This window comes from Lepidochelys olivacea (genome assembly GCF_965140295.1).
Source record: "Lepidochelys olivacea isolate rLepOli2 genome assembly, chromosome: 4".
Classification (NCBI taxonomy): Eukaryota; Metazoa; Chordata; order Testudines; family Cheloniidae; genus Lepidochelys; species Lepidochelys olivacea.
Window position 1 is genome coordinate 23,404,401 of NC_140414.1, and position 21,852 is coordinate 23,426,252.

Genomic DNA, 21,852 nt, shown 5'->3' on the forward strand with positions numbered 1-21,852 from the left:
CTCCTCCTGTGCCCTTTCTGATTGGTTCAACTCTCCTTCCTCTTCCTTCCCGAGTTCCGGCTTCCGCTTTGCCATGCGGGGCGGTGTCGCAGCGAGTCCTCGGCGCCGAGGAGGTGTGGTCACAGGAACGTGGGGAGGACAGCGACCAATGAAAGGCTCTCTTCCGCAGCTCCGGGGCTAGCGAACGAAAAAAAAAGAGCGAGAACCAATCGGAAAGGGCAGAGGAGAGGCGCTCACCAATCTGAAGGCGCGTTCCATCAACGCTGGCCGGGACGGGAGCGTGGGGGCTCCTGACTTGGCTGCGCGCGACAGCGGGACGTGGCCGAGGGCGCGCGACAGGGGGGGGCGGCCGGGTGCCGTGCGGCGCGCGGACCATGACCCGCAGCTGCTCCGCTCTGGGCTGCACCACGCGGGACACCGGGCTGAGCCGGAAGCGGGGCATCTCCTTCCACCAGTGAGTGGGGCGGGGGCCCCCTCAGCCGCGATGGGTAGCGCTGAGAGGGGACACCGAGGGGCTCCCCTCAGCCCCGCGCGGACGAGTCAGACCGCCACGCGTGGGCCTCACCAGGGCCGTTCCCGCGCGGTCAGACTCACGAGCCACCTCCGCCCTCACCCAAATCAATGAGTAGCTTAAACATCGAGAGACGGGGGAGGGGCGCCTTCCTCCGCCTTAGGTGGATACCTGGAAGGTATTTTTATAATGGAAAAAGGCGAGATTTTTCTCCTCATCCCTAGACTCCAGGAGCTGGGGCTTGAAAACACCAACCACGACTAGCGTTGGCGGGAGGCGACCTGCCCGCGGGCAATATTTTGAGAACCATGGAGGTGGGAGGGAAGGCTAGAGCCTTAGGATGTGGTCTGAGCCCTGCTGGCATAGAGTGGGGGGATGTGGCCGCTCACCCACACCTGAGTTTTAAAGAGTTAAACAGCCTTGGGATCTACACCTTCCCCACAGAAATCCCTGTAAATCATTGTGACCTCACAGTCGCCTTTCCCTATGTTTTTCTCTCCCCTGCCCCAAAGTGAAAGATTTCCCCCCCCCCTGCAATATCACAGCAAATAACAATAAGCATAAATGCTGAAATTGACTCTTAGAGCTGCCAAAAGAATTATAAAACATTCTTGTCTCTTTGGTATATTAAAAAGAAAAATTGTATCCGCTCAATCAGTGGTTGAAAAACAGGGTGATGGTGAAAAACAGGATATATGTTCATAAACATTTTGCCCTGTTTTTCAAATTTTGCCATTTTAACCATTTCAGCAAGCTCTACTGACATTCGGTGTTGGAAGAGACAAAAACATTATTCTTTCTTTTATCGTAATCTTAGAGGGTACATGTATCTATAGAAGATCAAGTATTTTCAGACAGATTTTGTTTTTTAAAATTGTGAGTTGCCTTTTCAATTTTAAACTGAGATTTTATAATTTAACCCAGACTGTTGAGTAATGTTTCAGGCCCCCACAGCCGTCTCTAAAACCTCAGAACTTTCAACTACAGTTACCCACGGACACAGGATTTACCTCTGAAAATTATTATGCTGAAGAGAATTAAAGGGAAATAGAGAGTCCTGGCAGGACCTGATCCTGAAAATATTGTAGCTTTGCTCAAGTGAGTAGTCCCATTTCAGTGGGACTATCATACTTAAACTTACACATGCTTAAGCATTTGCAGAATTGGAGCCATAGGTCCTGAACTACTGATCCCCACAATTATCTGCCCTTACTTAAAATGAGGGCAGGATAAATCCATTATTCTTCTGAGTTTAAATAAAATTGAAATTAATTTTTATTTCAGATGTTGTGGGTGGGAGACAGGAGAGCACATGGGTCTGCTGAGAAAAAGATCTCAGGCTTTTCACTTCTCCATCATAGGCCAGTATGATTTTGAGGCCTTGATCTCACACGTTAACGTTGCATTATTGTTTTCCTTATCTCGGATGCAAAAAAATTAAAGTCCCAGTTTACTAACTGTTTAGTGTCACTTACTAATCATGGGTAACAGTATACATTCACCCAGATTCTTCCCCACTTACTTGCACTGAGTTGTATCTTATTCTATGAATAAATTGACCCTTACTTACATACACGTGTATGTCCATTCTGCTCCTTTAATTCCCATTGACTGCTGTATTGCAGGATCAAACCCTGTTAGTGTGCACTAACTTTCAAAATTCAGCTTTTATGATTTATCTCCATGGGAAAAAGCACTGTTGTATTACCCCAGAACAAAGTTTTCCCAAATTTCAAACCCTCATTAACTTCAGTGAGTAAGGACTCAGAGATTTTTTTTTTTTTACATTCCCAATTGTATTTGCAAATGGTCATAGCTTTGTGAGCTTAAAAATAAAGTAATTCACCTGTAATTTGAGTTCTCTGTGGATATTGACTATGTCGATTCACATTCCAAAAATAAGGAATGTAATATTTTTCAAATCTAGCAATCGTACTTAATTCAGGACTCTTTCCATGCTTTATCCCTAACCCTGCAATTAGACGTGTGCAGGTGGACCATTCCCAAGTCTGCTTGCACCTGGCTGTAGGGAGTCCTAAATCTGAACTTTCAAAATTCAGCTTTTATGATTTATCTCCATGGGAAAAAGCACTGTTGTATTACCCCAGAACAAAGTTTTCCCAAATTTCATCCTCTTGTTTTCCTCCATCCTTCCACCCCCACCCCCCCCAAAAATTGCATTTAGGCAGTACCAAGTATATGGTCATTTCAGCCCCAATGCTGAATTTTTCAGAAAGTGAAAGTGTGTAGGTGAAAAATAGCATCTTTTATAACTGCTATATTTTGAAAAGGGTAGCATGTATGTTTGAAAGAGACCCAGTCAAAACAGAAAGAGGTCAAGGTGGATAGACCAGAGAAGGGAAGATGTCTTGCAGGCCTCCTCCATGTATGGATCTCCATTTGAAGCCCTAATATTTCAGGGTAGATTAACAGTGCATTTGCAGAGTACATGCTGGGGCATCCCACAGAGTGAGATTCAGCAATTAAGCAATCCTAACTGCACAGGATTAGGTGCCTGATCTCAGAAGTGTTCTGAAGTGCTCCTTAATCAATTTAACTAGGGAATTTGTAACTGTAAAATTGTAACTTTTCAAAACGAAAGTCTTTGAATATTAAGGACACTTTTTCTGCTTTTTTACACCCTTTGTAAGTTTGGAATAGTACCATTGCCTTCAATGGAATTACTCAAGATTTACAGCAGTTTAACTGAGTAGAATTTCACTTTGACTGTATTATGAGAGAGCTCTGCTCACATTTCAGGTTTCCTATTGATGACATACAGCGTACGAAATGGATCCATGCTGTTAATCGAGCAGACCCCAAAAGCAAAAAGGTTTGGATTCCAGGACCTGGTGCCATTTTGTGTTCCAGACATTTTGCAGAAGTGGACTTTGAATCATATGGCATGAGAAGAAAACTAAGGAAAGGAGCTGTACCTTCTGTTTTTCTATACAAGGTAGTTAAAAAGAACTTTAAATGCAATTACCATTTTTAATAGATTGGAAACACATTAGAAACCTTAAAGACAAATTCTAAAATTATTTGAAAAATAGAGGTTGCAACTTATGTTGTAAGGCTACAGCAACACAAGTTGAAACGTCTTAGTTTATTTTATGCTGTGTCACAAATACACTGAAAGGGGGATGGGGGAAGGAAAACTTTCTTTATAGAAGCCATTTTGAATAATTTTAAATACATTGCTGGCATTAGTCCTCTTTCAGTTTAAACTTGAATAACCCTCATCCTGCTAACAGCTCTTTTGAAACTACTGTTGCTTAGAAAGAACCTTGTCTTTTTCCGGTAAACTACCTAAATTTAAGACAATTTTATTCTGATCTATCAAATCTAGGTAACTTGATTCCTGCCATGCCCATGAAAAGTACAGTAAAAAATACAACCCTCTTGTTACTGTATATGTATATTTTTTCTCATTTATATTTAAATATTTATTCTGGTAGGCTTTCATGCCTATTGGGGTGGTCATTGTTTGAAGGATGAGGCTATAACCATGCTCAGGGGAAGGGTGATCTTTTGGCTAAAGCACAGATACTCATGAATGAAATTTCACAACGCCCCTGTATTGGAAAGCGCTTTGAAATCCCCAGATTGAAGGCATATTATATATATATGCAAAGTGTGGTATAACAGTCTAATATCTATTTAATCGATTGTGGTAATAATATCTCTCTGCACTTAACTTGAAGCCTTTTATAACAAGCATTTCTGATCATTAATGATAGGCAGAATCTGACAGTTGAAATTTTGAATTGCATTGCACCATACCTGTTTCCTTTTCCATCACACCAGCAGTCTCTATATTTTATAGGCTTGTTACACCTTTGTTTTTCCTACATTGCAGCTATCTTCCCAAATTTTAGATCACGTCCTCTATTTTCTGAATTCTTCCCTGGTATGACTCGTGTATCTCTGCCAATTTTATTTATCCCTTTCAGAATTTGAAAAGCCTCTCTTTTATAGTATTAACAAAACTGGCTCTCTTATTCTTTCCTTGTAATTTAGTTCAATGTTTTTCAGACAAACTGAGTCCCAACTCACCAGTGGGTCAGGGGAAGTTTCTAGATGGGTTGCAGGTCCCTAGGCAAACATACACTTCTTCCAGGGTGGAGCAGAAGGAAGGCCATGAGGGAAAGGGATTTGGAGAGCAAACCTGCCCTGCACTCACCCCACATCAGCAGCTCCTGTCCTGCAAGGCTGGTCCCAGATCCCTGTTCTGGGCATTGCAACCTGGCACATGCGGTCACAGTGCAACTTATGTTTGGTCTGGGCGCTCCTCCATCATAAGGGAGGGGTGGCTGGGCCAAATTTGAATGAGTAGCATTGTGGCCTGGCACATGGGATCGCAACACTGGGTCAAACCTGTGTAGCATTGTGATCCCATGTACCACGTTGCAATGCCTGGACTGGGGAGTCGGGTTGTCATAAATATAAAGGGAAGGGTAAACACCTTTAAAATCCCTCCTGGCCAGAGGAAAAACCCTCTCACCTGTAAAGGGTTAAGAAGCTAGGATAACCTTGCTGGCACCTGACCAAAATGACCAATGAGGAGACAAGATACTTTCAAAGCTGGAGGGGGGGAGAAACAAAGGTTCTCTCTCTCTCTGTGATGCTTTGCCGGGAACAGAAAAGGAATGGAGTCTTAGAACTTAGTAAGTAATCTAGTTAGATATGCGTTAGATTCTGTTTTGTTTAAATGGCTGATAAAATAAGCTGTGCTGAATGGAATGTATATTCCTGTTTTTGTGCCTTTTTGTAACTTCAGGTTTTGCCTAGACAGATTCTCTATGTTTTCTGATAGTGATTGTCAGCCTACAGAAAAATCCTTAAAAAAAAAAAACTTAACACCTTTGTCTCCAGGCAAATAGACAGAAAACCCCTCTAGTTGCTCTTAAAAAAAAAAAAAAACACTTCTTCAGGTCTGTGAAGACTTGTGAATTTCCCTGCAGGAGGTTATCTACCCTGCCTTTAGGTAGAGAAAACTCCAGCTCACAAAAGACAATTCCCTTTTGCCTCTGCTCTGGCCCCCAAGCAGAGACAAAAAAACCCTCTAACTCCTTTCAGCTGAAAACCTGCTTTCCAGCAGCCCAACGGGGAAAAAAAATTTCCTTTTTAAAATCTGTGCTTCTTGTTCAAAAAAATCTCAAATTGATCTCAAAATGATTTCAAGTTAATCCCACGGCTCCCACCATGTCAAAGTTCCTTCCCCACTCTGAACTCTAGGGTACAGATGTTGGGACCTGCATGAAAACCCCCTAAGCTTATTTTTACCAGCTTAGGTTAAAACTTCCCCAAGGTACTAACAATTTTCCATTTTTTCCTTGGACTTTATTGCTGCCACCACCAAGCGTCTAACAAATATATAACAGGGAAAGATCCCGCTTGGAAACGTCTTTCCCCCCAAAATCCTCCTGAAACCCTACACCCCCTTTCCTGGGGAAGGCTTGATAAAAATCCTCACCAATTTGCACTGGTGAACACAGACCCAACCCTTGGATCTTAAGAACAAGGAAAAAGCAATCAGGTTCTCAAAAGAAGAATTTTAATTGAAGAAAAAGTAAAAGAATCACCTCTGTAAAATCAGGATGGTACATACTTTACAGGGTAATCAGATTCAAAACATAGAGAATCCGTCTAGGCAAAAACTTAAGTTACAAAAAGGCACAAAAACAGGAATATACATTCCATTCAGCACAGCTTATTTTATCAACCATTTAAAGAAACCAGAATCTAACGCATATCTAGCTAGATTACTTACTAAATTCTAAGACTCCATTCCTTTTCTGTTCCCAGCAAAAGCATCACAGAGAGAGAGAGAACCTTTGTGTCTCTCCCCCTCCAGCTTTGAAAGTATCTTGTCTCCTCATTGGTCATTTTGGTCAGGTGCCAGTGAGGTTATCCTAGCTTCTTAACCCTTTACAGGTGAGAGGGTTTTTCCTCTGGCCAGGAGGGATTTTAAAGGTGTTTACCCTTCCCTTTATATTTAGGACATGGGTACAGTACAGGGCCTGCCACGACAGCGTAAATGTGGGGCAGGCTCGCTCTCTAACCACCACCCCTGCGCCCTGAGGCCTCCCCTTTGTATCCAGACAGGATCAGGGTTGAGGTTCAAGGTGGAGGGTGTATGTATCCAACGATGGGTCACAGGTGGTTCCCTTAGTAAGAGTCTGGGAACCACTGATTTGATTGTTGAGATCTGATGGCATCTTTTTTGTCCTGTGTAGTTTCTTGAGACAATAATATCTTTATGCCAGAAAAACTTGTGTGGTACCCAGCATTCAATTATGAGGGGTGAAAGTCCAAAAAAGACCTTACTTAGAAATATCAACACTTCCTATTTTTCAGTTAATACAACCAAGAATCTGGCTTGCATTGTTTCACTATAGCTGTGCACTTAGTTCTAGAATTTTCCCCCATAATAAGCCCCATATTCTTTTCTGTATTGTAGGATCCTCTGAGTACATATCTTAGAAATAGAAGATCCCAGAAAGCATTAAAGCAGCCACTCTCACGTAATTCTTCTGATGAGGAGGTCATTACTGCGGATCACAACTATAGCTTAAAGAATCCTGCAACAGCTGCTGAGCAACAGACAGAAATGAAAGAAATAGTACAGTTGCCTAAAAAGAAACTTGTTGCAGCACGAAGGGGTCTCTCTTACCGAGAACGAAATGTCTTTAGCGTAATCAATGAGCTTGTAAAGAAGAAGCTGCTCTCTGAAGAAGCTATGAGCCTGCTGCAGGCCCAGTTTTCAGGTATTAAGAGCCTTGGTTAGACAGTAAACTCTTCAGTGCAGAAACTGTACATTTGTTTTTCCAGTGCCTACTGCACTGGGGCCTGGATTTCAGTTGGGGCCTCTAGGCACTAATGTAATATAAAAATAAGAACCACAACCAAAGGCTTTTTCGTGAAGATACTGTATCTCAAATCAGTTACTAAAAGTTACACAATATGGGCCTGTCCTCCAAGGTATTTAAGTCCCTCAACTTGTACTGAGATGAAGATGAGTTGAGGGGTGGCCACCCCTCGTATCTGGGCCCTAGAACAGTGTGTGTGATGTGAGATACTAGGCTTTATTGAATAAACATTCAGCTTAAAGAGATTCAAGCTTGAATCTAAATTCTGTTTAAGTAAGGGAACCTTATATTCCTCTCTCACTTAGAAAGTGTTTAGAAAATTGGCTCTGTTCATTTTGATAATATGGGAGAAAAATCATTTAAATTGCTTTAATCCTAACTGAGTCATGAATAGTAATACCTAGCACTTATATAGCACTTTTCATCTGTAGATCTCAAAGCAACTTTTCCCAGCTAATTCAGGAACAGCACTGACCCTCTCTGGAGCCACATTTTATCCTTCTCCATTAGAAGGATGTTGGCTGCGATGTGGGTCCTGAAAGGCAGTGAAGTGTTAAGGTATGAGGAAAATGGGGATATCTGGGTTGTTGTTAATGTTAAATATTAAGTGCCATCCCTGTCTAGAAGGCAAACAAGTCGGGATAAGACAGAATCCACTGCAACACCCAGAGGAAGAGGCTAGCATAAGTGAGAGAGTTCTGGCAGGGGCATGGAGGATTTCATTCTCTTTCTGTAGGGGAGGGAACTCAGCAATCAGGTCTGAATTTTGTTTTACTGCAACAAGAATACTTGAGAGATGGCACTTGGGCATTAGGCTTGTGCCTTGTCAAACACAACATTCTTTTTTTTTTTTTTTTTTTTTTTGCTGTGTATCTCGTGCCCTGCCATGTAGAGGTACTTTTCATCTGAATTAAATGATCAAGCTGTTCACGCTTCTTACCAAAGCTGATCTATATTTTTAAAAACAGATTTGCAGTGGGAACCATACAGCTGGAGACAGCTGACTGAGTACTCCACAGAAATGAGGCAGTTTGCCTGTACTCTCCACCTCTATAGTAGTAAAGGCTATGATTATGTAAGAAAGAATTGCCCCCTGCCTCATCCTTCCAGCCTGACAAAGTGAGTATTTATTCTCGTTATCTCAAGTTATATTTCCAGGTTGTCCTATAATAAGTAAGAGATGGAGTGTTCAGAGTAGAGATTTCATAAAAAACAATTCAACATGACACCTATGCTATTGTCTTACATTTTTATTATTTATAACAAAGAAGCTAAACAGAATAGGCTGCAATTGTTACAGGAATATTAACTCATGTCAGAGAATGTTGGTGGGGTGGGGTGGGGTGGCGGGGCGGGGTGAGGCTGTGCAAAACAGTTGCACCATCATAAAGTAACACATCCAAAGATTAAATTTACAGTAGCAGAGGTAGTCACTTGGAAGAATGCAGCGTGCTTCTGACTGACCAGTGGGGAAAGACAGACATCAAGTGCTTGACTTTGATATCTGTATTCATTTCGGCCTATAATAAAAAGGAGGAACAAATACTAAAATGCAATGACTACTTTCATTACTATTATTTACATAGTACCATGGGTATACATGGTACTTTGCAAACACAAAGCATGACCGTGTCTCTGACATGAGGAGTTTACAGTCTAAGATCCATTGACTTCAGTGAGAGGATGACTGGGCCCAATACTAGATAGAGAAACTATAAAGATCAGTCCTGGGAGAGGGAGCAGACTGCACTAGAAGAGATCAGTGCCCACATTTAGAGTGCTGTGTGCAGCACTGATCACGCAGAAGATATTGAAGAGTTAGATGGGGTTCAGAGAAGGGAGATGAGAATGATTACTGGCATGGGAAAAAACAACCAACTACTTTCCTGTAAGGAGAAATTGAAAAAGTTGGGATTGTTCTCCTTAGAAGGGAGAATAATAAGAGGGGACATGCTTAAAAGCATATAAAATTATAAATGTTATAGAGGAAGTAGATTAGATGTGTCATGCAACACAAAAGCAAGGGGACACACAGTACAAATTCAAAACTTATAGAAGGAAATACATATTGTGTACAAATAGATTGTAGAACTCTTTGAGAATTTAGTAAGATTCAAAGAGCTATTGACAGGTCTGATTCAGTATAGCAATTCCTATGTTATGACGGAAGGCCAAGCAAATGTACTAAGTGTGAAGGGGAAATAAGGCAGGAGCTGTTCCAAGCATACAGGACAGCATGAAAAAACATATATATATGAAAGTAATTAGAGGCAATAGAGGAGACATTGGAGAGAATGCCAGAGCATCAGGCAAATGGAGGAGAGGATGAAAGTTGAACTGTAGGAAAGTACTGGTATGTTTCAGGTTGCAAAGTGTGTCATCCAGGTAAGCCTTATTACTTTATAAATGGATGCTATGTATATTAATTTGCATTAAAAATCTGTCAGCACTTTACTAAGTCCTAAAGTCTGTTAATAGTTTCTTTTTTCCCCCTTAGATTATAGCTCCTAATTATTTCTATCTTCTGTCTTCCAGTTGGTTGTCTAATGATGAAGGTAGTCCAGGCTTCAGCAACAGGATTTTCTTTCACCTTCAGCAGAGAGTAGAGCAAGGAGAACAGGCATACCAGTACTGCTCACTGATGATCGAAGGTATGGCTCTCAAGAAACAGCTGGAGTGGGACCCTGTGACTCGACGTCTGATTGGGTTTGTAGACGTAGGTGCAGGAGCACTTGATGCTGATGAAGCGCCACTGGCCTCAGAAGCTGTAGTCCTAATGGCAGTAGGTGTTCTTGGTCACTGGAGAGCTCCCTTGGGTTATTTCTTTGTAAATGGAACCACTGGCCATTTACTAGCTCAGCTGCTTTATCAGACCATCAGCAAGCTGACCAGCATAGGTGTCAGAGTTCTCTCTGTGACGTCTGCAGCCACTGCTCACGGTGTTGAGCTGGCAAAGGCATTGGGCATACGTATTGATGCCAACAACATGCAGTGCACTTTTCAGCATCCTCACAGTGCCACTCATCAGATCACATACTTCTTTGATGCTTGCCATATGCTCCAGTTAATAAGAAACGTGTTTCAGTGCTTTCATAGGATACAGTTCATTAATGAAACAGCACATTGGCAACACATAGTGGACCTAGTGACTCTGCAGGAGAAGGAATTACTGTATATTAGTGACCGATTGTCAGGAAGACCCAGAAATAGTGAAAGCTGTCACTTGAGGGTGAACTACGTAGCACAGCTGTTCAGTGAGAGTGTCACTGGCACGCTGGAATGTCTCCAGTTGTTGGGCCTGCCTTCTTTTCAGAACTGCAGTGGGACCATCAAATTTGTGCGCTTGATGAGCTATCTGTTTGACATTTTTCATGGAAGAAGCTGTTATGGAACGGGATTAAAAGGGCCTTTGTCCTCTGAAAATTATGTCAAGATACATCGCCTCTTAACTGAGGCTAAAAGTGTCTTTGTTGCGTTAACTGACACTTCGGGGAGACACTTTCTGAAAGGTAAACATAAATTAGGATTTCTAGGGTTTTTGCTTAATGCCGAGAGCTTAAAATGGCTTTACACAAACTATGTCTTTCCAAAGAGCATGCCCTTCCGCTACCTCCTGACTTACACATTCAGCCTAGATCATCTGGAATTATTTCTCAGCACCCTCAGACAAGCATGTGCTAGTTGCGATAACCCTACCTGCATGATGTTCCAGACTGCTTATTCTAAACTCCTGACCAAGTATAATTTGGCACCAGGATTACATCAGAATCTTCTTTTAGGTGACATGAACACCTTAGATGTATCTATTGTTCGTAGGACAGATTTGGCCCTTGATACCATTCATTCTCAGTACGATCGGGGTTGTGGGGCAATTCCATCAATGGACTACATTTACTATACTGGCCATATTTCATTTAACTGTACACTGAGTGATGCATTGACAGATCTGTCACTATATGCAGAAAGCATCACCTATACAGCTGGCTGTGTTGCTGAGAAGTTAGCAGCTGCCATAAGATGTGAAGCCTGTGTCACTTCTCTCTTTGCGTCAGATGAAAAAATCCTAAAATGTGGTTCACTGTTGTGCATTAAAAAGATTGGGAGCTGGAGTTTGCCATCAGAGAGCGTGCGTCAGATTGTGAGCATTTCTGAGCAACTCCTAAAAACGCATGCAAGAGTGAAAGACTATAACCTAAGCCTCAAGCAACAGGATATGTATTTAGAACAGAAAATTTTATATGAGTTATCTGAACGGAGTCACCTTTTCTCGGAGTTAAACAATCACCTATTTGAAGGGGAGTTGTGTGTCACCAATCACTACACAATATTGTTAAGGAACATAGTGCAATGTTACTTAAATGTCAGAGCTGACCATGCAAAAGAATGGGGTTTGGAATACTGTTCTGGAAGGCATGGATCGAAGAAGTTGACTAGGAAACATCCATTTTCATTATCATTAAAGACTTATAAATCTATCCAAATCTTTCCTGTGCCATAATTTCTTACTAATTTGTTAAATGATCTCCCCTTGAGTAATGTTTAGATAAGGTCTGATCTATGCAACACAAGTGTCGGAGAACAGGGATGGTGTATTTCAGTTGATCTCTTGGCAATACTGCGTCCAGCGGTGGCTAATAAAGGGGAGTCCTAGGAGGATTAACTGTACTAGGTTCTAGTCGTGCCTGGGGTTAGAAGTGGAAAATGAGTTTGATCTCATCCTAAATTCTCATTTATGCAGATTGCACGACCACAACCTATTTTAGAACAACAATGTCTATGAAAGGACTAGATTACGGAAGCTACTGGAAATCCACATTGAGGTTCATTGGCAGTTATGTGGGGAAGCTTGCTGAATACCTACCTATGCTATGCCTGGCTCTGGGTAGGGCTGTTAGCCCCTGACTATGATGAATACAAAGTTTCCTCATACATGTTTAGAAAAGGGGCTGGGGAGAAAGAACTGATGGAGTACTATAGCAGCAGATAACTCCATAGAGCTGTAGAAAAAAAATTAAGCAGCAAAACAGCTTACACAAAGCTATTAAAAAAAAAAAGATTTGTACTAGAAACAACATGTTTTACTTGTACTTACTGATTATGTAATCACTCTGCCTTTCACCCTTTAATTCCACTGGCAGCTTATTAGAAAAATAAAGGATTCCAAACTGCTTCCTTTAAGTGCTTAAATCTGAACACGAATTAGGATAACATGAAGTGATGAAAGGACCTTGATTTTGGCTACCCCAATGGGAAAAAAGTCAGTCAGGTAAGAAATAAAACTGATGGAATAGGGTCAGGTGCAGGGGATCTGTCATAGAATGGAATAGATAGAAAAAACAAGACTTGTCATGCATTTCTCTATGCAGGATTCTACAAAATACTATATACAGGGTGGGCCAGATAATCCTTGAAAATATTTAGGAAGTAATTTAATATCTGCAGATATGCTTGCCAGTGTAGGAGGTATCCTGCCTTGGGGAGCTTGCAATCTAAAGACAGAATAACTCAGGACCCAGTAGGAGACTTAGTGCAAAGTGTTGGCGAGAAACTTTTGGTTTGCTTGTTTCCTCCTCTTAATAAAATGTGGGGAAGACGGTCAAAAATGTGTATTTAACTGACAAAGATTAGTGTTTGCAGAGCTCATCAGAGAAGTGAAGGCCCGACCTATTGTTGTTGACCATGCAGAAGGGAGGGAGAAAGAAATGAAAGTGGGTGGAAGACTAGTATTGGTGGGTTAAGAGAGTGAGGAAGGGCAAAATGAGATCCAGGCTCATAAAGGCCTCAAGGGCAACGAAGAGATTAACATTTGATTAGGTGGGTAAGGTGGAAAAGTCCATTTGAAAGAAGCTATACATAGCAGCCCTGGGACTTGGGGGGAAACCGAAGACTCAAGATTTGACATAACTGCAGTGTGTCATGTAATAGCCTCCTGCTGCGAATCAGACGTATGTTCTTCAGGTTGTGTGTATATTATATTAATATTGTTAACAAATACACAAAATAATAAAAGTGCAGGTTACTGTTTCTCTTTTCTTAACTTTGTTATTAATTCCTCTTTCCAGTAGCTTTCTCTATCTAGCTATTTGACTCCCTCCATTCTGTACTGTTTTGTACTAAACAACAGTTTAAAATTCATCTGCTTATTTCCATCTACTGGGTTCTCATTTCTTCAGTATAATTTTGTTTTTTCCCTTTAAGGTTACAATTCCCCACAAAGAGGAAATTAAGTAATTTGCATTTTAATGGGCCCAATCCTGTGAGATACAGGATACTTTGTAGTCCAGTTGACTTCAGTAGTTTAGGGTGCTCAAGACTTTCCAGGAACAACCCCCACTTAATAGCATTGTAGGCTTGTGGTCCTAATCACTAGCTGGGGACAAATAGTCATGCCAAGCTTAGTTCCTGTCCCTTTCTGCAGGGCTCGTTTATTTCTTTGTGAAAATAATAAACAAGGTGTAAAAGTAACACAAACACCCATTTGGGGAAGGGTAGTTACTGAGCAGGCCCTTCCCCCCATTTGGGGGGTGGGGGTGGTGAATCCACAAGGCCTGCCTACAGCTTCCTGCTCTAGGTATAAGAGTGTGTGCTCCCTAATTTCCCCCACCCTTCCATGGAGCTGAGTCCTCCTTTCTGTTGTTCAGATGAGAACATGGGCCATTCATGAAGTACTGCTCAGCTCCATCAGCTGATTCCCACCACCTGCCTGATGGGCTTCTCTCTGGAGCAGGCAGCTTTGCTTGAGTCATTAAAGAGGTCATCTTCTGTCCTCATTTTAATGAGGATTCCTCCCTGTCACATACCATGTCCTGTACCAACCTGTGGTTGTGGACAACCCAAGACAACAGCTGAAGCCTGAATTACTGCTGTAACAGATGGTGCTGTATTTGTAGCTAGTGATGTTGTTGCTATGGTAAGATCTGCTGCAGCTGCTGTTGCTCTCCCATCCACTTCATGAGAGTTTCAAGATCATGCTTCTCTCTGAGCAATGGCAAGCTATGCCTGCATTGTTCACTACATATAGGCTGGTGGTCCTGATCATCAGCTGAGGACAAATGGCCACACCCAGCTTTCCTCAGGGCTGTGCTTATTCTTCTTACAAAAAAAGAAAGAAAAATGTGCAAAAGTAACACAGACAACCATCTGGTGAAGGGTTCAGACTGGGGGCCTCTGGTAGCTACCAAACAGGCCCTGCCTACAGTCAGCTGCTCTGATTACAGAAGAATGGGGAAACCGAAGGAAGAGAGTGCCCTTTCTCAGGGAGCTGGGCCCCGCCTTTATATTGCTCAGCTGACAGCATGGGTCAATTGAGGTACTGTTCAGCTGCAGCCACTGATTCCCAACACCTGCCTGCTGGGCTTCTCTCTGGAGTAGGATCAGCTGCTCCTTGTCCCTGCCTACTCCAGCCACTAACAGGGCAGATGGCCCTGTTATGAGCATCATGAGAGAAAACAATGGAATTCCTGTTGACTAGATGATGGAAACAGAAAACTCGAGAACTTCATATGTTCACTAAGAAATGGGTAAGGCCTTCAAACATCATGGTGATGGGTGGTGTATGAACAGAAAGATTTCAGCTGAGGACCTCAAAATGCTTTACAAACTTTAATTATCCCTCCCAATAGCTTTGTGAAGTGAGGAAGACACCGTGATTATTTCACTCACCTCTGACATGAAAAGCTAGGGATGAACATAACTATTTAGCAGCACGTGGTAATGTGACTTACACAATAAATTAGGGCTGGAGGTGAAGAATTCACTTCCCCTTTTAGTACTCATGAGTACCCAAACAATCCCAAAAAGTGTTGGAGAAGTCTAGATATGTAAAATACACTTACCCCAGCTAGGAGTTAGTCAGACACCAGTAAAGTGTCTCCTCTGTCTTGCCTAAAGATTCCCCTAGGTGTCTTTAATGATTGCGAGCAGGTATGACCTCCATTTTACACATCATCCAAAATAGAGCATGGCCACTCACACAGTCGCCTTAAACTGTCCTGGGGCACTGATTTCAAGACCGAGTCTAAGAAAGAGAAACATCTACTGAATCACCAGTGTAGATTCCTGTTATAACTAAGTGTTTTTCGGAGGTTTACCCAGACAAACCAATGTAGTTTGTGAGATATGACAGGGTGACACTACAAGGCAGTGTGATTGTGCAGGCCAATTATTAAGTAAGGCCTGAATTAAAGTTTTGTTTTCCAGAACTCTAAAGGAAGGTGTCCAGAGTTATGTAGCTGTGACTTTACGCATGTTATTGAAAACAATAAGTTGACCTTGAGGTATAGCAATACGTTTTCCAATTCAGTTTCTCCTTGCTTTATTTTAGCTGATTGTACGTTTCCTAATTCTAATGTCTTTTTTTGAGATAGAGTGACCAGAATTGCACAGTGTTCAAGGTGTGGGCATACCATGGATTTATATAGTGGCATTATATTTTCTGTCCTATTATTTATTCCTTTCCTAATGGTTCTGATATTTTACAGAAGGGCAACAAAAGTGATTAGGGGTATGGAACAGCTTCCACATGAGGAAAGATAAAAAAGACTGGGGCTTGTCAGCTTGGAAGAAGAGATGACTGAAGAGGGATATGATAGAAGTCTATACAATTATGAATGTTGTGAAGAACATGAATTAGGAAGTGTTATTTACCCCTTTTACATAATACATGAACCAGGGGATAACTAATTAAATGAATAGGCAGCAGGTTTACGAAAAACCAAAAGGAAGTACTTCTTCACACAACGCACAGTCAATCTGAACCTCATTGCCAGAGGAGGTTCAAAGGCTAAAAGCATAACTGGATCCAAAGAAGAATTGGGTAAGTTCATGGAGGTTAGGTCTCTCATAAATATAAAGGGAAGGCTAACCACCTATAAATCCCTCCTGGCCAGAGGAAAAACCCTTTCACCTGTAAAGGGTTAAGAAGCTAAGATAACCTCGCTGGCACCTGACCAAAATGACCAATGAGGAGACAAGATACTTTCAAAGCTGGGGGTGGGGGGGAAGAAACAAAGGGTTTTCTCTCTCTGTCTGTCGCCTTTGCTGGGACCAGAGCAGGAATGCAGGTCAGAACTCCTGTAAAGGATTAATAAGCAATCTAGTTAGATATGCGTTAGATTCTGTTTTGTATAAATGGCTGATAAAATAAGTTGTGCTGAATGGAATGTATATTCCTGTTTTTGTGTCTTTTTGTAACTTCATGTTTTGCTAGAGGGATTCTCTATGTTTTGAATCTGATTACCCTGTAAGGTATCTCCCATCCTGATTTTACAGAGGTGATTCTTTTACTTCAATTAAAATTCTTCTTTTAAGAACCTGACTGCTTTTTCCTTTTTCTTAAGATCCAAGGGTTGGGTCTGTGTTCACTTATACAAATTGGTGAGGATTTTTATCAAGCCTTCCCCAGGAAAGGGGGTGTAGGGCTTGGGGGGAAAGATGTTTCCAAGTGGGCTCTTTCCTGGTTATATTTTGTTAGACGCTTGGTGGTGGCAGCAATAAAGTCCAGGGACAAAAGGTAAAATAGTTAGTACCTTGGGGAAGTTTTAACCTAAGCTGGTAAAAATAAGCTTAGGGGGTTTTTCATGCAGGTCCCCACATCTGTAGCCTAGAGTTCAGAGTGGGGAAGAAACCTTGACAAGGTCCATCAATGGCTATTAGCCAAGATGATCAGGGATGAAACCCCATGCTCTGGGTGCCCCTAAACCTCTGACTGCTAGGCACTAGGACTGGAAGACAGGTTGTGGAGCACTCTATAAATTGCCCTGTTCTGTTCATTCCCTTTGAAACATCTGGCATTGACCACTGTCAGAAGACAGGATACTGAGCTAGAGGGACCATGGCCATTCTTGTGTTCTTACCAAGTGTTATGTATGAGTGGCAGAGCTGTAGCCTAAAAATCATTGTGTATAAAACAGTTTTATAATGTACATTCTTCTACCTTAGAACAAAGAAATATCCTGTGCAGTTTAACAGCTAAGTTGAGGACAGTCTCCCTTGGATGACCTGAACAGTGCTATGGAAACTTACAAATATTTACACTGCTGAGGATACACAACTTTTCGAGACAGTCAGTGAATTTTCTTGCCTTTCCAAGACTCAGTACTAGATGGCAGTGCTGATGCACTTAAAATGCTGCAGGTCCCTTGAAGTACACCAGATGATGCTCCAAAAGGCCCTTTTAGCTTCCTTTGCTGGAAGGGCAAGTGGTTCTGTTGCTGCTTCTGCTGAGTGGCATAGACAGAGCACCATTGTGTTGAACTGCTTGTTAAACTCTGGTGGTCATATGGCCCTATTAAATGATCCATGCAACAGGACACAGTCTCCTCACAACTATCGCATCAGACTAATTTATCCAGCAATACAGTTCACAAAGGAGCCCATTTATTCTACAGTCGTTTTTACAAAGTGAAGAACACCACTCATTGGCTCTGATTTCACGCCAAGAGGCAGAGTGGTTGCCTGGACTTTCCTGACTCCTCATTCAGTTACTTTGTTGTAGTGAAGCTGCCCTTGCATATGGTGCTTTATATAAAACAGTAATGCCCTGTTTAACTGCAGTTTAGTCACTTATTTTGCAAAGCAGGACGATGGTGTGTAACATGTTAACATTAATCTGTTTGCCAAAGCACCTTACTACATTCAGGAGCACAAAGAATCATTCAGCCCATTTTCTAAGGCAGGGTGCAAGTCTGCTAAACAGTGATTATTCCTATGCATGACAAGGACATGGTTAGTCTTTTGTTGCAAATTTTTGCCCTTCTAATGAAGTGTTTGAGTGAGTATTTAATATCTAGAGCTCTCTTTATTAAGCAGTGGCAGAACAGAGCAGTGGGATCCTGACGGGGCATGACAGTCCATTCATATGGATCTGTTTGTTGGATCAAGTACTATGTTTGTTCACTCTCCACAGGGATAGAACCTGGATTTGCTCATGCAGGAGAGTTAACTAAAAACAAAAATAACACTTTGGGCCCAATTACGTGGTAGTGCATGTATCTATTTTGGCCCCATTTCAGAGTACTTAAGCACATACTTAAGTCCATCCTTACTCAGAAAAGCATACAAGCACATACATGCTTTGAGAATGTGCTCTAGTCCTATTGAAGTCAATGGGATTTAATCCCATGCTTAATGACAAGGAAGTGCTTTGCTGATTTGGGGCCTTAGTGAATGCAACTTTAGTGACAACCTGGCCCCTAATTAATAAATCAGGTACTTTAATAAAACAGTTAATGTTCTTGCCAGCTCTAAAGGAACAGAGTGCAAAAATTATGTTTACAGAATAGTATAAATGTTTATTTTTCTTTGTGATTTAGCCGACTTTTTACAGAATAGAAAAGTGTATTTTTTGAATTGGTCTAGTAAATATAAATTTAATCTTTCTACTTTCAGGTGTAAACAGAACTAGAAAATGAACCTTTGTCCCCACCCCAGATCTGTTTAAAATAACTGGATGAACTTGACTGTAAATCTTGTTCAGCAGTTCGTTGCAAATGGCTAAGGAAGTACAAAAATGATGTAGTACATACTAAGCGGGGGTGTTTGGAAACAAGCTCAATGTTTCAGAAAGCTTGTTCAAAACAAGTAGAACTGAGAGTATTTGATTGCACCTTCAAAATCTTTACAAGCAATGCCATCATACATAATCTACAAGTGTAATCCAAAATTTCACAAACATTTTCTCCACATTGTATATAAATACACATCACAAAAGGTGCAATTTGGAATAGGACATCGAATATATACAAAATTAACATGGATTTAGTTCTAGACAAAAGAAGGTGTATTGCAATCTGTTTGAAAAATAACTTGATTAGATATTACTTTATCCACTTACACTAATTTACATTTATACAAATCTTACTGGACATACTATATTGAGTTACTAAAAGTAAGATGAATGGCTGAACTATCTACATTTAAAGTTATCGCACTGACATTTTAGAAATCCAGATCCTAATTATTAAAAAAAAAAAAAAACTTTTTAATGAATAGTAGATTCCCTTTTCGCAGGTGTGTGTATGTGTATTTGCTACATATACACGAATATTGTTAAAGAATATATACACACAGTTCCACATGGAGAGAATGTAAAATCCCTTTTGGAAAATAAAAGTATCGATCTTGTTCTGATAATTACAGAGAGAATTAAGATACCTAACTAAATAAATACCTGTGAATTTAAACATGGTTATTTCCTTTCATTAAATTTAGAGCTACTTAACCAGGTTTAACAGTTTATAAACGTGCTACACTACCAAAAATGTGATTTGGGACTGTTCGTAGTAAATACTAGAAAAAGTTCCCATCCTTAAGTGTCTTCTATGCACAACTGTATTTGACCTGATTTGATTCTTTCCCTGTTCCCCACACACAAAAAGGTCAGATGCATCTATTTTTGATGGTGACCTTGAGTCCATACCAGTGTAATTGCATGTCGTGGCTCAAACTGCAATCCTAAATAACACTATTAAAAAAATAAGCCAAATGAGTCTCCAGGATTAGAGAAGGGATATCAAAAAGGTCCACAGCTGTACGCAGAGTCTGATCTTTACACATGTTCTCTGATTAACTTGGATGCAGCTAATTTGAAATCCATCCCACATGAAAACTGTGCTAACAGGAAAACACAAGGGCTGGTTCCCTCACACCCAGTAATCTCAGTTTGTGTGTAAATGTACATAACAAATATCTCATTTTCTGCCAGTTTAAGGGCTCTATCCTATGAGGTGCTAAGGACTGCAAACCCTCTCTGGCTTCAATGAGAAGCTCGGATGCTCAGGACCTTGCAGGATTGAGCCCTAGATGCACAACAGCATCTCGCTGCTTGATGTTTATCTAATGATAAAAGTTGGATGGACAACTTGCTTTTACAGCATTGCTTTTAATTCTTTCTGAATGTATAGCCCATCGTCTGTCCTTCAACTTCCATTTTAGATTATTCAGCAAGCCAGTAATGAAATCTGTCATCATTTAAAAAAAAATTTAAATACTTTCCATTTTAAAAGTTGTGCCCTGAGGCCCAGATTCATCAAGCTTTTTAAGAACATACACAATGCTAACCATGTAAGCTGTCCAAAAAACTCAGCTGCCCACGTTTAACATTTGTGTTTAAGGACCTTGCTGAATTGGGTCTTTAACACTGATCCATTGCCTTCCAGGGTTGTAGAGTGATGTTCTAATTTGGTAGGTTGTCAGTATTGTGAAGATGCTCATTTCTATATATTTCCTTTCAGAATTAATTCCTCCACAGATGTACTGTTTTCTTGGGCTACTACCAAAAAAATTTTCTGCCAGTGTCTGATTCTTCCATATGAACAAAGTGATTCAACTCTATACATTGTAAATAATATATATTATAATAATAATTTATAAAGGCTCTCTGGACAATTTTCTTAGAGAAAGGGGGAAGGAAGAAAACATCTAACTCTTACCAAACCCAAGAAAGTTAAAAGCTGTACAACAGGAAGAAAAATTCACCTTTAGGCATCGTCATAAGTAGAAGAGAATTTAGCTAAAATTTAAAAGAATCTACTCCTAATTATAAAAGATTTTCTTGTTTCAACATTATGCAAGTCAATTTAAAACAAGCACCAAATTAACAATAAAATAGTATTAAATCCTCTGCTGTGAACCAAAGTGTCCCTGTGCCTTAAGTTTCATGTTCAGTCCAATTTACCACGGCTCCTATGCAAGAGTCAGCAGTTCATGGCACAGGGGTCACTTTTGGACTTTCCTGCCGAGTTAATGACTCTCATCAAACAACGTCCAAATTCCTCCAGGATCATGCGCTCCGCCGCTGCTTTTGACTTGCCCATCTTTTCAGCTTGCTCGGCCTGCACAAGCAGGCACTCACAGGTCGCGTCAGCCACCTCCTTGGTTACAAAGGTAAATGGCAATCTGAAATGGAAATAAAAACCTTAACTGTTGTCATCAGTAAGCTACACCACATGCACGATCTACAAAACTCTCTCTGAAGCACTGAAAAGTCAGAAGCTGAAGGAAGCCCTCTAGACAGTCCCTATAGCAATACCTATATATACTTGGACATGTTGTCAAACAAGGAAAATGTTGCTTACCTCTCCATTTTCCCTGTACTATGGTCCATGAATCCAATTATTTAACTTTAGGATTATGCCCTTTCAAACAGAGATAGAGCGCATTCAAAGTTTTAAATCAGGCTGATGTGACCAGAATGAATCTGCTCCACAGTTTCTGGGGTACATCTGAGGTTGCCCCAACCTGAAAATACTGAACAAGCCCTACAGCTAAGCAGGAAGATCACTCCTCAGAGGCAACGCTGACAGTTTTGTTGCTGCTTCCATCTCTGTACATTTTGAGACAGACTGCAGAATGCCATGAAGACCGATAGAGAACGCATAATTTTCCATATAATTTTTAGCTCTAGGAAAACTGCAAATTTACGGATTTAACATTAGGATTTTACCTGTATTGATGCTAAAAACTGAATTA

General features: G+C 41.0%; 2 protein-coding genes across 7 annotated transcripts in view; one reads left to right on the forward strand and one right to left on the reverse strand.

The window, feature by feature from the left end:
* Positions 1-43: 43 nt before the first annotated feature.
* Positions 44-20,761, forward strand: THAP9 (THAP domain containing 9). Of its 3 annotated transcripts, XM_084625496.1 has the most exons (6): positions 44-454; positions 3,272-3,467; positions 6,975-7,281; positions 8,352-8,502; positions 9,919-10,034; positions 17,323-20,761. In XM_084625496.1, exons 1-6 carry the CDS (start codon positions 375-377, stop codon positions 17,379-17,381), a joined length of 909 nt encoding a protein of 302 aa, XP_084481622.1. In that variant the 5' UTR covers positions 44-374; the 3' UTR covers positions 17,382-20,761. The 3 variants fall into 3 exon arrangements, with proteins under 3 accessions (XP_084481622.1, XP_084481620.1, XP_084481621.1); XM_084625494.1 differs by lacking the exon at positions 17,323-20,761 and having other exon boundaries at positions 9,919-13,465; XM_084625495.1 differs by lacking the exons at positions 44-454; positions 17,323-20,761 and adding an exon at positions 1,496-1,609 and having other exon boundaries at positions 9,919-13,465.
* LIN54 (lin-54 DREAM MuvB core complex component) overlaps positions 20,762-21,852 on the reverse strand; it is a 61,323-nt gene continuing 60,232 nt past the window's right edge. For all 4 annotated transcript variants that reach the window (XM_084625498.1, XM_084625500.1, XM_084625497.1 and 1 more), the window contains exon 14: positions 20,762-21,279. In XM_084625498.1, coding sequence (XP_084481624.1) covers positions 21,078-21,279 — 202 coding nt within the window. In that variant the 3' untranslated portion in view covers positions 20,762-21,077. The remainder of the gene's footprint in view (positions 21,280-21,852) is intronic.

Excerpts from the sequence above, each read along its gene's own strand:
- THAP9 (XM_084625494.1), top strand. The coding sequence starts at position 375 with ATGACCCGCAGCTGCTCCGCTCTGGGCTGCACCACGCGGGACACCGGG. Across the intron at positions 3,468-6,974 it reads CTTCTGTTTTTCTATACAAG|GATCCTCTGAGTACATATCT; the intron begins GTAGTTAAAAAG and ends TCTGTATTGTAG. Across the intron at positions 8,503-9,918 it reads CATCCTTCCAGCCTGACAAA|TTGGTTGTCTAATGATGAAG; the intron begins GTGAGTATTTAT and ends TCTGTCTTCCAG.